Raw genomic sequence first — 16,234 nt, 5'->3', positions numbered from 1 at the left:
ATGGAAGTGTTTCATCGGCCATGATCATGATCATGGGTAGCACAGTGGTTAGCATTGCTGCCTCACAGCACCAGGGACCCGGGTTCAATCCGGCCTTGGGTCACTGTCTGTGTGGAGTTTGCATGTTCTACTCTGTCTGCGTGGGTTTCCTCCGAGTGCTCTGGTTTCCTCCCACGCTCCAAAGATGTGCGAGCTAGGTTGATTGACCATGCTAAATTGCCCCTTAGTGCTCCCAAGATGTGTAGGTTAGGGGATTAGCATTTTAAATAGGTGGGGATAGAGCCTGGGCAGGATTGTTGTTTGAGAGACAGTGCAGGTTTCCAGTTCAAAATTCAGACTTGACCTATTGCTGGGTTATCATACAAGCAAAGACGTAGAATAACAGAAACAAAAGCTATTCAACACCTCTTTATAGGCCTGACAGAATTTTAAGCAGCAATTGATTTTTGCTTGTGGGCAGGATATTAATATATTATGATGATGTCATGTGCCTTTTAAAAAAAAAACTTACATCTTGACTGAACAAGCCAATCCAAAGAGGAAAACCATCCGACTTCACCAAGCTCTTCAGGAATAAATGCTGAGATTCATTATAGACACTGACGAGTTGGTATCCAGACATTTGACATTTTTGTAGTGCTGTATACCAATTCACTTGGTTCTGAATTACCATGTACTTGTGGTTTCCGTATTCTGTAGGCGGGGGCTCAAAATGACTTGGGTTCGGGTCTAAACATATAAAAGATGTTAAGATTAAAGCATGAGTCTTTATTCACTATTCAAAGCATATTAATTTAAAAATAGCTTCACATGACTGGAATAGGACTTATAAACAGGAACATTTTAAAGATAACTAGAACCCTTCTCACTTACTGTGTTCAGACTGTGAGGCAGTGTTACAAAATATAGTCAAAAGTCACGTTAGATGCCTGGATTTTTTCCCCTTCTATATTGTTGAAGTTCTAGAACAAGCTCCCCAAGGACATGGTAAGGATGGGCACAAAGGAATCGTAAGGAAATTTTTCATAAGGAAATTTATAAGTTCCTGAGTGAGAGAGAAGTTAGAGTATTTATGTAGGGCTTAGATTAGGTTAATTCAGAGGCAACCTTGGAGCTTGTTCAATTGCCTAATACAGTTTCTCTTAAGTGGTTCTAAAATTGGCTGCAATTTTTTGAACCTCCCTCCACCCACCCCTCACAAACCTAGAGTTGGCATTATTGGAGGGTAAGCGGCAAGCTCTGCTGCCTAGAATATGGAATTGGCTTTGCTCGGTTCGATTCTTTTGAATGCTCAGAAGCAACGAAATCTCAAATATGAAAAGAAAAAGAGTCTGAAAGAGAAGATTATATTAGAGCTAGACTATTCTCTTTGGCCCAAGGGACAGGCAAAGCTTGCTGTTTCTTGACACTTATTATTTTAAACTTACAATTGAATAAGACACTTTAAGATTTGGAAAACGTTGACTGTTCTGACCTTGGCAACGATAACATTTGTTGGATGGTTCTGCTCATAAGGAGTAGGTTCAGGAATAATGGAATTTAAATGCCAGGAGTCATTCTGCACAAACCAAATTTGAGTGCAAGGCCTCACATATTGCCTCAGAAATGAGGGGTTAAAATATCAGCTCTTAGCTGAAAAGCATTTGAATGATCTCAGAGAACCTGCCATGAAAACGCTGCTAGTAGAGAATCAAACACGTGTATTCCTGCAAAGTCTCTAAACACGTACAGCAGACGGCCAGGCTGATTCTGCAGTTGAATATTCTTCTATGCAATAACACCGGCAATCACTGCTTGTGTAACCCTAGAAGCAAATCACTATTTGGGCTTGCAGTGGTGACATTAATACCTCAAATGACAAAATATCCATTTTAACAGCGACCAAATTCCGAATACTATCAGAAACCATTCTTTAGTATTTGTAGGAGACTTAAAATAGCACATCCCAGAGAGACCTTGCATATTATAGGCCTAGCTTTTTTGCCCATCGGGTGTGCACCCGGAAGTGGACACAAAACATGTTCAGTGCCATGGATGGTCCTGGAGTGCAATATCACACTGACTGGTCAATTAATGGCATGCATTCTGTGAAGGGCTAATCACTGCCAGGGAGGGTGGGAGCAGAGAAAAGGGAAAGTGTGAGCTGGGTATTTCTAATGTGCCTCCTCAGGGGGACAGTCACTGGGAAGCTGTCGACCCATGAAAAATAAATATCAAATTTAAAGGGGGTCATATGATTTAAGCACGTGAGTGGCTGCGTTTTCACAAATTCTTCTGCTACACATCTTTTGATCTTTTTTTAAAATCCTGATGCATAAACCATAATTATTTGATCTTGATGTGTATAATTTGTGCTATGTTCCTGGAAGATTCTGGCCAAACTTTGGCGCAGGGGAGCAGAGTTAAGTCAAAAAGCTCCTCATTTGATTGAGGAGGTTGGAGACCATTAGGCTGTGCAAGTCAATGAACTGAAGATGGATTTTAAAGGCCCCGTCTTCAGTTAATGACTCAAAGGGGCATTGCTTTGCTGAGATTACCCTTTGCCACTTGGCCTCCTGACTCTGTTCATCGCCAGATTGAAACTGGAGCCAGAGCCAGAAGATTCAAAGGTCCAACATAAATGGTACATACACAGTTAAGTTGCACCCGTTACTGACCAAAAGATCTGGGCCTCTAATATTGTCACACCGTCACGTTCAATAAAATGCCTTTTGCAATCTGGTCGTGTATATTAGCAATAACTACAATTAACTGTGGTCAAAAAAGAATTTGGTGGTTTCTTACCCATTTCTATTTTACAAGCAGAAATGCTTTGCAATATCAATTGTACCCGCTGCAAAGGATGGTCAAAATGATGCCAATTACCACCCATATCAAGGCCAGCTGCTAGAAAATGATATCGTCCATTCCGTAACTTGACTCTTCCACTGTGCCAGTTTGAATATTGCACATAAGACCCATCATACCACATTGTGTGATTACCTAAAACAAAGAAAAAAAATTATAGTTTCTAGAATAACAAAAATGGCAAATTTATAAAATGTTTTCAGTAGAAACATAGAAAAACTACAGCACAAACAGGCCCTTCAGCCCACAAGTTGTGCCGAACACATCCCTACCTTGTAGACCTACCTATAACCCTCCATCCTAATAAGCTCCATGTACTCACCCAGTCTCTTAAAAGACCCTATTGAGTTCGCCTCCACCACCACTGACGGCAGCCGATTCCACTCGCCCACCACCCTCTGTGTGAAAAACTTACCCCTAACATCTCCCCTGTACCTACCCCCCAGCACCTTAAACCTGTGTCCTCTCGTAGCAGACATTTCCACCCTGGGAAAAAGCCTCTGAGAGTCCACCCGATCTATGCCTCTCAACATCTTATACACCTCTATTAGGTCTCCTCTCATCCTTCGTCTCTCCAAGGAGAAAAGACCGAGCTCCCTCAGTCTATCCTCATAAGGCATGCCACTCAATCCAGGCAACATCTTTGTAAATCTCCTCTGCACCCTTTCAATCTGTTCCATATCCTTCCTATAGTGAGGCGACCAGAACTGAGCACAGTACTCCAAGTGGGGTCTGACGAGGGTCTTATATAGCTGCATCATTATCCCCGGACTCCTAAACTCAATCCCTCGACTGATAAAGGCCAGCACTCCATACGCCTTCTTAACCACCTCCTCCACCTGCGGGGCCGATTTCAGAGTCCTATGGACCCGGACCCCAAGGTCCTTCTGATCTTCTAATGCAAAATCAATGCAAAATAAAAGAACGTAAAACAGAGGGGGAAGTACTGGGCGGCCTCTCGGTTGATCAACACAATCATGGCTGATCTGCCTCAATTCCATCTTCCCACCCACTTCTGCATCCCTTAATTCCCTGAGAAACCAAGGCCAAGATTTTTTGCTCTCATTCTTCTTGGGCGGGTTGGTGAAGGTAGCAAAAAATCTCGCCAGAGGCCCAAATTGCATTTTATGTCACTGCCACCCAACCACTATCCCATCACCACCCCACCCCTTCCCCCCCGGCGCATGCGCAGTATGATTCCTGGGATGGTGGGTCTGGTGTATGAGGAGAGATGGAGTCAGTTAAGATTATATCCGCTGGTGTTTAGACAAATTAGAGGAGTGGGAGGAGTGGGTGGAATCTCAGAGACCTATAAAATTGTAACAGGACTAGACAGGGTAAATTCAGGAAGTATGTTCCTGATGGCAGGGTGTCCAGAACCAGGGGCCACAATCTGAGGATACAGGGAAAATCAGTTAGAATGGACACGAGGAGAAGTTCTTCACCCAGAGTGGTGAGCCTGTGGAATTCTCTACCACAGAAAACTGTTGAGGCCAAAACATTGCATGTTTTCAAAAAGTAATTAGACACAGCACTTGGGGCTAAAGGGACCAAGGATATGGGGGGAATGCGGGAATAGGATACTGAGTTGGTTGATCAGACATGATCATAATACATGGCAGAGCAGGCTCGAAGGGCCGAATGGCCTACTCCTATTTTCTATGTTTTGATGTTTCTAAAGATTGACAATATTACATGTCCAAGGATATCTTGAGGAACATACCCATAACATGACTCCAGGCACCAAGAAAGGAAGTTAAACTATATAAACTAGGAGTAAGAAATTATGCATCACTTACCATTCTGCCTAACACTTAGCCACACCCATTTATATAGATAACTGCGAATTATAAGTTGTTCTGTGACAAAGTTGTTCTCTTCTTCATTTCTAATAGTCAAAATATTGGACCGTGGGTCTATTTGGCAAAAGATATAAACATAAATTATACTTTCCGCCTGGTTTAAAATGCATGCATGTCACAATTTGAATAAATTTAAAAAGGAAACCTAGGGATTAAAGAAACAGCTGGTTACATTATATTTTTCAGCTCTGCAATTGTATACGCCAATATATTTTAAAGCATGTGGCATAAAAAAGATTTGAAGATGCTGAACTACTTCAAATATGTGCGGTGTGCCGAATTTACCGGCTAGAACTTGTAAGCTACAGAATTAAAACTGGCAATAGACATGCAGAATATTTCTCACCCAATTTCTTGCACATGCTGTGGACTGTGCTCTCTTCAAAATATCTGGGCTTTTCAGAATTAAGTAGAAAAGCATAACAATTATTTCTGAAAGGTATCCATAATGGTCCTTGAAGCTTATGGGGGCACCTCACGGTTTCAACATCAGACTGTTCAGGTGCTAATTCTTCTGAAAAATTGAAATATATAATTTAAAATATGCAATCTAGATCAGACAAGAAGCAGAGACAACATAATCAATCATTGCAGAAATACTGCTGCTCCCAAGCACAGAATTCAAAATCCTTGTCTTGTTTTACAAATCTTTCTGCAGCCTCCCCCACCTTTCCACTTCAGCAACCTCCAGCAGCCCCAAGACCCATCATAAGCCTTTTGACCTTCTGATTCAGGTTCCTACACATCTCAAATTCCGGCTGGAACACCCTCCCTAAATCCTCCTGCTCGATTACTTTTGTCTACATCTTCAAAATCTTTTTGATGAGGCCTTGTCACCTTTCCTAACTTTCTGTTCAATGTCTATTTCCACATTGTGATGTGTCTCGCGACAGTTAATTGTTCATTGTTGCTAGTCCCATCAAAGTGAAAAATAACATACAACTATATAGCAAGCTTTATATCCTCAGGCTGTTTCAAAGTTCTTTGAACTATTAAGCACTAATGTACTCTACTTATTGTTGGAATGTCAGGACAAATGGCAGACATTATCTGCATATGTAAGATCCCCAAAACAGCCTAGAAGGAAATGATCAGATAATCGATTTCAGGGATGTTGTTTGGGGATAAATCCTAGCTATGAATGAAAACTCCCCTTCGATTCTTTGACTACAGGGTGGCATGGTGGCACAGTACGTCACAGTGTCAGGGACCCAGGTTCGATTCCCAGCTTGGGTCACTGTCTGTGTGGAGTTTGCACACTCTCCCCGTGTCTGTGTGGGTTTCCTCCGGGTGCTCCAGTTTCCTCCCACAGTCCAAAGATGTGCCGGTTGGGTGGATTGGCCATGCTATATTGCCCCTTAGTGTCAGGGAGACTAGCTTAGATAAATGCATGGGGTTACAAGGATAGGGCCTGGGTGGGATTGTGGTTGGTGCAAACTCGATGGGCCGAATGGCCTCCTTCGGCATTGGTAGGATTCTATGATTCTACTGTTACAGAATCATTTGCATCCATCCAAGAGGATAACCCGGGCATTAAGTTTCATGTCATATCAAAAAGCGAGGACTTCTAGCAATCCATCAAATACAATTATAGAAAATATTGTGAATCAGATGAGATACTTACTTTGTTGAGAATGGCAAATAGCTCCTCCTAAAACTAAATCACAGTCCGAAGTTCTCCAGAACCCATCAACATCCATGTATACACAATTGTCAGTTGGTGCAGAATCATCGCTGCTCCAGTGACTAAATATTGTGTGTCTTCCATCTGACCACCGAAAGTGTAACCCATCCTGATTTTGAAAGCAGAACAAAATGTTACATTACATACCACAAACTCACAGATATTAAACACGTCCACAGTTTACACATGCACCCAGAGACAGCTAAAGAGATCAGGAATGTACACACAATTCACACATCAGCAGCATTTTGCTGGTCATTTTCCTCAGTCCTGGAAATGCAAATCAATATTTGGGCTTCAAAGTTCACTAACCAGTACAGAATAGATTAACCAAATCTTCGGCCTTCACCTGAATTCAACAGAATGTGGATTGGAAAATTGGCGGTACAGCATTGTCACCTTAGAACCAAACACCGTCTCTTTGATGGCAGCTGTTGCAGTTTTAGCAGGAACTGTTTGCCATGTTCAACTGGGAATACAGTATCGAAGTATTGGGGGTTCACCTATACTTCAGTTTCATCACAATTTCACCAAGGAGCTTGCCTTTTGGGTATCTGCTCAAACAATCCAGTTGAGGTTTGGGAATTGGGAAGATCTGTTTTAAATAGCTTCAAGTGTTTTAAAAAAAAACAATAAGAAGTCTCGCAACACCAGGTTAAACTCCAACAAAAAACGAGCCAGTTATTTTGAGCTGGGTGGTAGGTTAAATGGATTCAATTAACCTCAATCATACTGCACATGCCATATAATTGACATGCAATAAATTTTGCTAGCATCAAAAACTACAAGTGGATTCTCTCAAAAAAATTCAAGGTGTCGAAATCATGTAAAAACTGGAGTAAATCCTGCTGTTTTTTTCAGTGGGAGTTTCAAAATGAATCTCCCACACTTCGCACTGCAGAGTGCACTAGTGTGAATCACGTGAAAAATCTGTGGGCGGGGCCTATTCCCACTGGAGAGGCCGGCAGCATAGCCCTGAGTGGGCCACTGCGCACGCGCTGATCTGACATGCACAGTGGCCCCGCACTGCCAGCCTCCCGATCGCTGGCCGGCACTCTGACTCCCCCATGGCCCGATCACTGGCCCCCCACCAAACATTTCCGCCCAGCCTTAACCCCCTCCCGCTCCCCTCTGCCCCTCCCCCCCAGCCTCAACCCCCTCCCACTCCCCCCACCCAGCCTCAACCCCCTCCCGCTCCCCCCACTCTCAACCTCCTCCTGCTCCCCCCCCAGCCTACTTATATATCTCCACCTCCCCCGCACTGGCAGCCCCAATTCCGTCCCCCAACCTCACAGCTCCAATCCACCCCCCCCCCCACAGCCTCCCCCCCCCAACCCCGTCCCCTTGGCACTGTCTGATGCCCAGTGGGGGGTGCTAAGGTGTCCACTGGGCATTGGCACTTTGCCCCTTGGGCAGTGCCAGGGGACCCAGGTTGGCACTACCAAGGTGGCAATGCCTATGGGGCACCCACCCCCAGTGTCTGGAGGGCCTCGATAGCCCCCCCCTTCACTGTCAGCGCCCCACAAGTGGGGAGCTGTAGTAAACCCTGCTGGAGTAAATCACTCTGGCCGGGGGAGGAGGCGGTGGGGGAGTGGAGATGCTTGCAGGCCCAGAGATTTCAGTTCCAGACCCGCCAATGGGATTTAAATTGTATTGAAATTAGAATTTAAATTAATTATGCAGCTGCGCGCCGATTTCTGGCAGAACAGTATTGGTGCCGGAAATCCAGCTGCCGGGAGACTTGAGCAGACGCCATGGCGCCCAACGAGAAATCCACAAAGTGGCTTCCACTTGAGTCTCCCAGCCCCTGCACTGCTTTTGTAGCACAGCGGGCTGGGAGAATCACCCCCCACTACATTTTGATCATGCTTTCATTTGCGCTAACAGATTAAAAGTTAATATGTATGTTTCTTTTAGGTTAATATCTTTCAGCCAGTGTTAAAAATAATTGTAAACGAGTGGATATGTGGAGGCATGAACAATGCTCCTCCCACACTGGATACACTGCAATGTATAACATTGCATTACTTCTTGCATTTTATATACACCTATTAACATCTTCAAAGGGGATTAAAAGACATATTTTACGCTGTATGCAGCCACCTGTTACTTACTTACAGATTGTACAACACTGCTAGTTGTAAAGGGCTCCAGTGATTAGTGGCAGTGTGTACTGCATCATGGCAAAAGGATGTTTTATTAGGATACAAACAGGTCTGATGTCAATTATACACACATGTAGAAACAACTAACCAAATGTTTCAAGATATAGCAACGTATTCTAATATCGGCAAAGCTAAAAATATCTTTAGAAGTGTATTCTATACTATTTTGAGTAACTTTAGGTTTGCAATGTGGTTCTGACATCACAGCTACAATTACAAATTTATTGCTGCATTAAGTTTGTTTTTCTCTATTGGTTTTAAGCCCCTTGGTCTTTAGCAATACAACAAGAAATAGATTGCAATGAGTGTCACAATCATCCAGTTTCCAGGTTTATATTAACATTTTTGAGGTAATTTTTAGTTTTGGGGAAAAGAAAGTCAGAGGAAGACAAAGTAGAAGGGAGAGCAATCTAAAGGAAAGGCAGGTGGTTTGCTGGAAAGCTGGAAACAGGGTGCCTGACCTGCTCTGTTGTGTCTTTGTGGGAGAGGTCAATGATTCATGCAAACCTCAGGGTCAAAAGCTAAGAACACCTTTGTAAATAAGGCATTGAATGGTGGAGCCAGCAAGTCTGCAGGAGAGGACAACTATATCCATTAAACAAGTAAATTAGTCATGTGGGTCACAGAATCACAAGGGATTGTTTAGAAGGCTAAACACAGTTAATATACATTGCTGTTTGGAACATCCCAAGTAGGTCATCTTGCCACAGAGATGGGCTGTACAGATCAGGGAGGTCCCTTTCTTTTTAATCTGTATGTTGTGCTTACACAGAGACAAGCAATTCAGCTTGGAAACAGTGGAAGGGTGGCTACGAACTGTAGAGCAGCTCTAAGTAAAAAGATCAGAAATCAGAGCCAATTTCTGAGGTGGAAGTTCTAAGCCAGAGTGCCGTGAAGCCCATTGTCCAACTGGTGTATCCAGAATTGTGAGATGCTTAAGGAGCCGGTGAAGGGTCACTTAGCTGGAGGAAGGTGGAAGGACCCCAAGAAAACTTATAGAGAATAGCAGGAACATGGAGGAGAATCAAAATGAATTCCTGAGAGCTGTGGCACTTCGGTTTGGTCTCAGGAAGTGAAGGAAGAACTTAACAAATAGCCAAAGACTTTCTGGGCGGTGGGACGTTATAACGAAAAAGGTGAAGTCTGGTTGAGAATTTTAATCTAAAGTATACGTGAGTGTTTTATTGTGCATTTTGATGTAAAGTAGCCTGACTATTCACCCAAGTCAGTGTTTATTTAGTAGTGCTTGCTTTACTTGTTTCTCATATAGTAAAATACATTTGTTTTAAACCATGGAATCTTGTGGTGTAATTTCTTTTAGGTGATACCCAGGATATTAATGGTTCCTCCGGGGATCAGAACAGCATTGGCTATACTCATCATTAGTTCTATTAAAACAGGGCTTCCTATAAACCACCTTCCCCATTAAAAAAAACCATATATACATACATCTTGACTATACAGTCCGATCCACACTGGATACCCCAGAGTGTTCACAGTAACTGTGAGGAAAGCCTGATGATAGGGTTCAGTGACGCTAACTAACTGGTAACCACTCTTCTGACATTCAGTGAGTGCTTCTTCCCAGGTTAGGTTCTTCCTGATTATTGTATAGGTGTGGTTGAGAAAATTCAATGTGTCGTTTAAAGGCGGCATGATCTTATCATGGATGGAATGTTCTAAGGAAAAAAAAATGGAAAAAACGGTTAAGTGAATGCTCAGATAAATATTTAATACATTTTAGCTTTCAGATATTATGCCCTAGACCCTGAAGAAATAAATTCCAACATATTGAAGGTGGTGCATTCTATTTCAACAATCATTTCCACCAGTTGGAGGCTTTCTTCATCGATATTATAGTTTCAAGATATATTGACCAAATATAAAGATGCAACATCCACATTTTTGTGTCATACTTTTCTGAAATGAAGAAAGAAAAATTGGACAATCGCTTCCAATTTATATAGAAACTTCCTCAGTGAATAAAATCTTTCAATTTATCTTTAGGTATCTTCCTTTAAAAACATACAAGATATTTTCTGTGGGTTTTTTGGCTTTGAACAGTTTAAAATCTGATCAAGAAAATTAGCCTCTCAACTGCAGAAAAACAGAATAATTGGTTCTTAAAGAGGCTCATCACTTTACACAAAGGAGTACTTCATGAGCAGAATACACTATTATTTCGGACAAAAGAAGAAAATTCTCCAGCAGAGGCCATTTACCCATTGTGTCTATGTCAACTCTTCTAGAGCAAACCAAAACTAATCGCAATCCTTTATTCTCTCTCTCCATTGCTTTGTATCATCACCTTTACAAATGCTGATCTGCTCTTCCAGTATTTACATTTTCCTATTTACTTTTCAGGTCTGGAATCTGACTTTTTGAAAAAAGAGACAATGGTGTCAATTGAAATTTAGCAGTCTGGGGCGGTAATCTGGAGGAGTGGGTTTAAAGCAGGCATGAGGGAGGTTACAGAGAGCAAGAACAATGAGGGATTTGAACATGGGGATGGGAAAGTAATTTCAGGCAACTGAGGGGCAGCAGACGGTGCCAATGCACGTTAGCAAGGAAAGATGTGGGTGGGCACAGAATTGAATGCAGCCAGAGTTTTGGATGATCTGTAGTTAGCAGTGGATAGAAGATGGGTGGACTGGATTGGAAAGCATTGGAGGTTACACAGATATGGCTGAAGGTTTCAGTGGCAGAAAGACAGAGGTAAGGGCAGAGGCAGACAATGTGTGTGTTGGAGAGGATATGGGGAAACACATTCAGCTTGTGGTCCTAAAGGTCCAAGATTGGAAACAGTCTGGTGCAGCCTGGAGTGGCTAAGGAGAAGGGATAATATCAGTGATGAGTGCATGCTACCTGTAGTGGGGATTGATGATGACGACTCCAGTCTTCCCAGTACTTTGATGGGTAAAACTGCATTTCAAATAACTTACAAAAAGATTTGCATTTATGCTGTGTTTTTCACAACTATAGGATGTCTCAAAGTCTATACAGCCAATGAAGTACCTTAAGTGTAGCCAAATTGTGTGTAGGAAGCATGGCAGCTAAATTTACAGAGCTACAGGGAAAAGGCGGCACAGAGGATCTAGGTGAATTGTATTTGCAGAGAGCTGGCATGGGTATGATGGGCTGAATAGTCTTCTTCTGTGCTATAATCATTCTAGGAATTACAGATGTAGAAATTTAAGCAAGTTTGTATCCAATCATTGTTTGCCCTTTCAGAACTCTGTACCTAAATATGCTCATTGAGTTTATCTGGAAATAAATCAATCCCAACTGACCCACAAACTAGGAGGAATCAGTGGAAATTTGCATGTGGGGTCTTTTTGAGTGAAATGAAGAGCACACTGTTGAATAAGAGTACAATCCATAAGGTTTAATATATAATTAATGTTGGAACTAAATTAGAAATAAAAGTTTATAAAAATGTATTACCTCGATGCTTCTGGCACACTGCAACATGCTGCATATCATCACATGCTGTCATATCCCATTTTCCAACAAATGCTGTGCTTGGATCATTTAACAGAACAGCACACTGTTTTTCTATATGAAAGAACTAAAAATAGATAACAGGAAAATATTGTAAGTCGTCATTATTGGGGAAATATACAAATTCCGATCTTTTGCTGTAAAGTATTTTACCGCGTTCTTACCCTTTCACCCTGTCGGCCGATCGGTGGGGCGAGCTGGTAATATTGTGAGCGCGCCGAGAAATCAGGTTTGCGCCTAATTTCTCGCTTCTCGCGAGCTTACCGGCATCAGATATCCGGCGAGTTCAGCCTCACACCGAAAAAGGGTGCAAGGCTGTTCTCAATATTTAGATTGTATTAAAATTAGAATTTAAATATTACAAGTGAGCCCGGGACGGAATCGTTGCCGGGGGGGGGGGTGGAAATCAGAAATCAGCTGTGGAGGTCAACAGTAGCTGGAGGAGGCTGTAACTTTCAGATCTCTGCCTGAGCATGCACAATTGCACTATCTGCTGCTATCTACCAGCTTTCGGTGAGTTTAGGCCCTGCTCCCTTCCCCTGCTGGCACGAAACAGGCTTGGCTTCATTTTTTTGACAGAGAAGATTCAATTTTTAACTTGCCCCAAAAAACAGCAGGAATTTCTCCCATTTTCACGTTCGTTTGGAACCTTGAATGTTTTGGTAAGATCGGCCCCTTTGACTTTTTGAATTCTCCCGCAGGATTCTTTTTACAACCAGTGGTTCGCACTGCTGCCTTACAGTGCCAGGGACCCGGGTTCAATTGCCGGCTTGGGTCACTGTTTTTGTGTGGAGTTTGCACATTATCCCTGTGTCTGTGTGGGCTTCCTCCGGGTGCTCCGGTTTCCTCCCACAATCCAAAGATGTGCAAGTTAGGTGCATTGGCCACGCTAGATTTTCTCTCTGTATGCTCAAGCAGGCGCCGGAGCGTGGCAACTAAGAGATTTTCACAGTGGCTTCATTGCAGTATTAATGTGAGCCTACTTGTGACAAGTAAATAAACTTTATGTTTTTAAACCTGCTTTTTGGCAAATTCAGCATAAAAAGGGAATTACAAATGGTAGAAATTGGAGATTTAAGAAAAAATGAAGTGTCCACATAAGGACATTAAACTGCCTTTTCTCTTCTCAGCCACTGAATAAAAAGAACAACCATGCATTTCCAGCAGGTTCCTTTTTATTAATGTCCAGTGTATGCAATATTTACAAATCACCCTGAATCCACTCTGAAATTAGGCAGGGTCTGAGGGAAGACCTCTATTAGATCAATCCTCAGCCTTCCGCCCCACCACCACACTCTTCCACACATCCCCCCACTCCCGTCCCCACCGAGAGAGAAGAGACCTAGACATCAATCCTTTCCCAATATATTTCTGTTGTTATCCTTTTAAATCTCTTCACCCTCTCCAGTGCCCCTGTATGCTTATTACAATATTATAAGTGGGGCGCAATGGAGATTGTACCACACTGGACACAGCTCAAGTAGGTCACTACAACTTTATGCCAGATCTATGATATAACTTATAGATAAATTTAAAATAAAAATTGTCAGCTGTCTAACAGTGGCAACACTTATTTTATTGCCAATCACAAGCTAGGAAACGGTGTTGTCTGGGAAAAATGGGTACGATGTTAAAAGTCAGATGTTCCTCTGCTATTTACCTCTTCGACTTTAAAGATTAGTTACATAGACACCATCCTTGTACGGCCCTCTACAAAGCAGGCCAGTAGAATCCCAGATTTGAACCTTATCTGTACTGAACTAGCATATTTTAGTTGGAGTAAACTTGGAGCATTATAAGTGGTTTCACTATCCCCAAGCTACATTAAAAAAAAGGAAGGTAGTATTTTCCATTTTTGAGTCATCCAGCAACATCTGCTATAATGTACATGTGTTTCTTGGGTGATGACAGGGTTGGTCTTAGAGCTTAGATCCTTATAGTCAGACAGCTGACCATCAGTCACTGAGTTCATCCATGATTTGCCAAACTGGAGCAGGTACTCAGAGTGGAATACTGAGAAAGTCATTATTCTTCAACCAAAATTTACACCTGTTTTCTTCCAATAACAGGAACCCTCATCAATATTCCCCTCTCTCGAGCCCAGGGCTGCTGAGGTCTGTTGCAGAACCTGAACGATTCAGAGTTGAACTTGAGTTGAATCATGTTTTTTGCCAAAGATTCATTTTACTAGTTTCCAGAAAACTTGCTGCAAACCAAGGATTGCCATATACTATAGCTGCATTGCATGGGATTAGGGGTAATATATTAGCATAGATTGAGGATTGGTTAAAGGAAAGAAAGTGATTAAGAATAGAAGGATCATTTTTGAGAAAACAGGGTGTAAGTAATGGAGTGACATCATGAAACCCAAGTGAGACAATAAACCTGGAGGAAGATGTAATGAGGCTGCAAAGGATCCAGGCTGGATGAATAGGCAATGAATGAGTGAATAGGCAAGAAAGTGGCCAATGGAGTATAACGTGGGGAAATGTGAAGTTACCTACTCTGGGTGGAAGAATAAGTAGAATTTTCTTTGTTTTAAAAAAAGGTGAGACACAAGTATTGGGATCCTTATACATAACATGGAGACACATCAAGCAATTAGGAAGATACCTGAGATGCTAGCCTTTATTGCAAGCAATTGCCATCTAAGAAACTCTTGGATTCATGTGGTATTTTGGCAAGAACCTGAGGGAAAATAGATTGCAGGAGACATAGAAACTGACTGTAAAAGCTTCTGTAAATATATGTGAAGAGAGAAAGATTAGTAAAGACAAAATGTAGGTCCCTTACAGTCAGAAGCCAGGGAAGTTATAATTGGGAACAAACCAGAGAACACAACTCACCTCCAAGAAATGTTACTGAACAAAAGGGCCAGTGAGAGGGCAGAATTGAAGGAAATCAGTATTAATAAGAAAATGATGCTGGAGAAATTAATGGGGGTAGAGGCTGACAAATCACTAAGGCCTGATAATCTATATCCCAGAGTATTAAAGGAAGCAGCTGAGGAAATATTGGATACATTGGTGGTCATCTTCCAAATTTCTATAGACTCTAGAGTAGTCCCTACAGACTGGAAGGTGGTAAATATAACCTCACTATTTAAAAAGAAAGGGAGAGAAAAAAGGAAGAATTACAGATCAGTTAACCTGACATCAGTAGTGGGGAAGATGCTATAGTCGGTTATAAAAGACGTGATAACAGAACATTTGGAAAGCATTAAGGGGATTGGACAAAGTCAGCATGGTTTTATGAAAGGCAAATCATGCTTAACAAATCTACTGGAGTTTTTTGAGTATGTAACTATTAGAATAGATAAGGGAAAACCAGTAGATGTAATGTATTAGGACTTTCAGAAGGCTTAAAATAAAAAGTACATCATAAGAAGTTAGTGGGCAAAATTAAAGCACATGGGATAGCAGGTAATGTTTTGGCATGGATCAAGAATTGGTTGAAAGGCAGGAAACAGCGAGTGGGAATAAATGAGTAATTTTCCAAGTGACAGGCAATGACTAGTGGGGTACCGCAGGGATTAGTACTTGGGTGAAGGAACCAAATGTAACATTTCCAAATTTGCTGACAACACAAAACTGGGCAGAATTCTGTGTTGTGAGGAGGATGCAAAGAGGCTTCAAGGTGATTTAGACAAATTGAGTGAGATGGGTAAACACATGGCAGATGCAGTACAACGTGGCTAAGTGGGAAGTTATAGATTTAGGTATAAAAAAGAGTATTATTTAAATGCTGATATATTGGGAAAAGTGGATGTGCAAAGGGATCTGGCTGTTCTTGGAAACCAGTCAGTGAAAGTGGAGAGGCAGGTGCAGCAAGCAATTAATAAGGCATGTGGTATGTTGGCTTTCATTGCTAGAGAATTTGAGTTCAGAAATAGGGATGCCTTACTGCAGTTATACAGGGCATTGATGAGACATCTGGAGTAGTGTGTGCAGTTTTGATCTCCCTACCCAAGGATTGATATACTTGCCAAAGAGGGAGTGCAGCAGAGGTTCACTCGGTAGTTACCTGTACTGGTGACACTATCCAATGAGGAGAGATTGTTTCAACTGGGCTTGTATTCACTAGAATTTAGAAGGATGAGAACAGATCAGATTGAAATGTATAAAATGCTAACAGGGCTGGACAGACTAGGTGCAGGGAGGATTTCTTTCCCCCCA

General features: G+C 42.1%; 1 protein-coding gene across 1 annotated transcript in view; it reads right to left on the bottom strand.

Moving 5' to 3' along the window:
• Positions 1 to 16,234, bottom strand: part of ly75 (lymphocyte antigen 75) — a 134,189-nt gene that overhangs the window by 19,184 nt on the left and 98,771 nt on the right. Inside the window, exons 24-30 of the mRNA XM_078228282.1 lie at positions 12,003 to 12,126; positions 10,008 to 10,237; positions 6,334 to 6,502; positions 5,056 to 5,223; positions 4,647 to 4,763; positions 2,785 to 2,982; positions 512 to 729 (exon numbers count right to left, since the gene is read on the bottom strand). Of these exons, the coding sequence (XP_078084408.1) occupies positions 512 to 729; positions 2,785 to 2,982; positions 4,647 to 4,763; positions 5,056 to 5,223; positions 6,334 to 6,502; positions 10,008 to 10,237; positions 12,003 to 12,126 (1,224 nt within the window). The remainder of the gene's footprint in view (positions 1 to 511; positions 730 to 2,784; positions 2,983 to 4,646; positions 4,764 to 5,055; positions 5,224 to 6,333; positions 6,503 to 10,007; positions 10,238 to 12,002; positions 12,127 to 16,234) is intronic.

Source organism: Mustelus asterias, chromosome 14, assembly GCF_964213995.1.
Source record: "Mustelus asterias chromosome 14, sMusAst1.hap1.1, whole genome shotgun sequence".
Lineage (NCBI taxonomy): Eukaryota > Metazoa > Chordata > Chondrichthyes > Carcharhiniformes > Triakidae > Mustelus > Mustelus asterias.
Note: the sequence above shows the minus strand (reverse complement) of the source record. Positions and strands in the feature narration are given on the sequence as shown.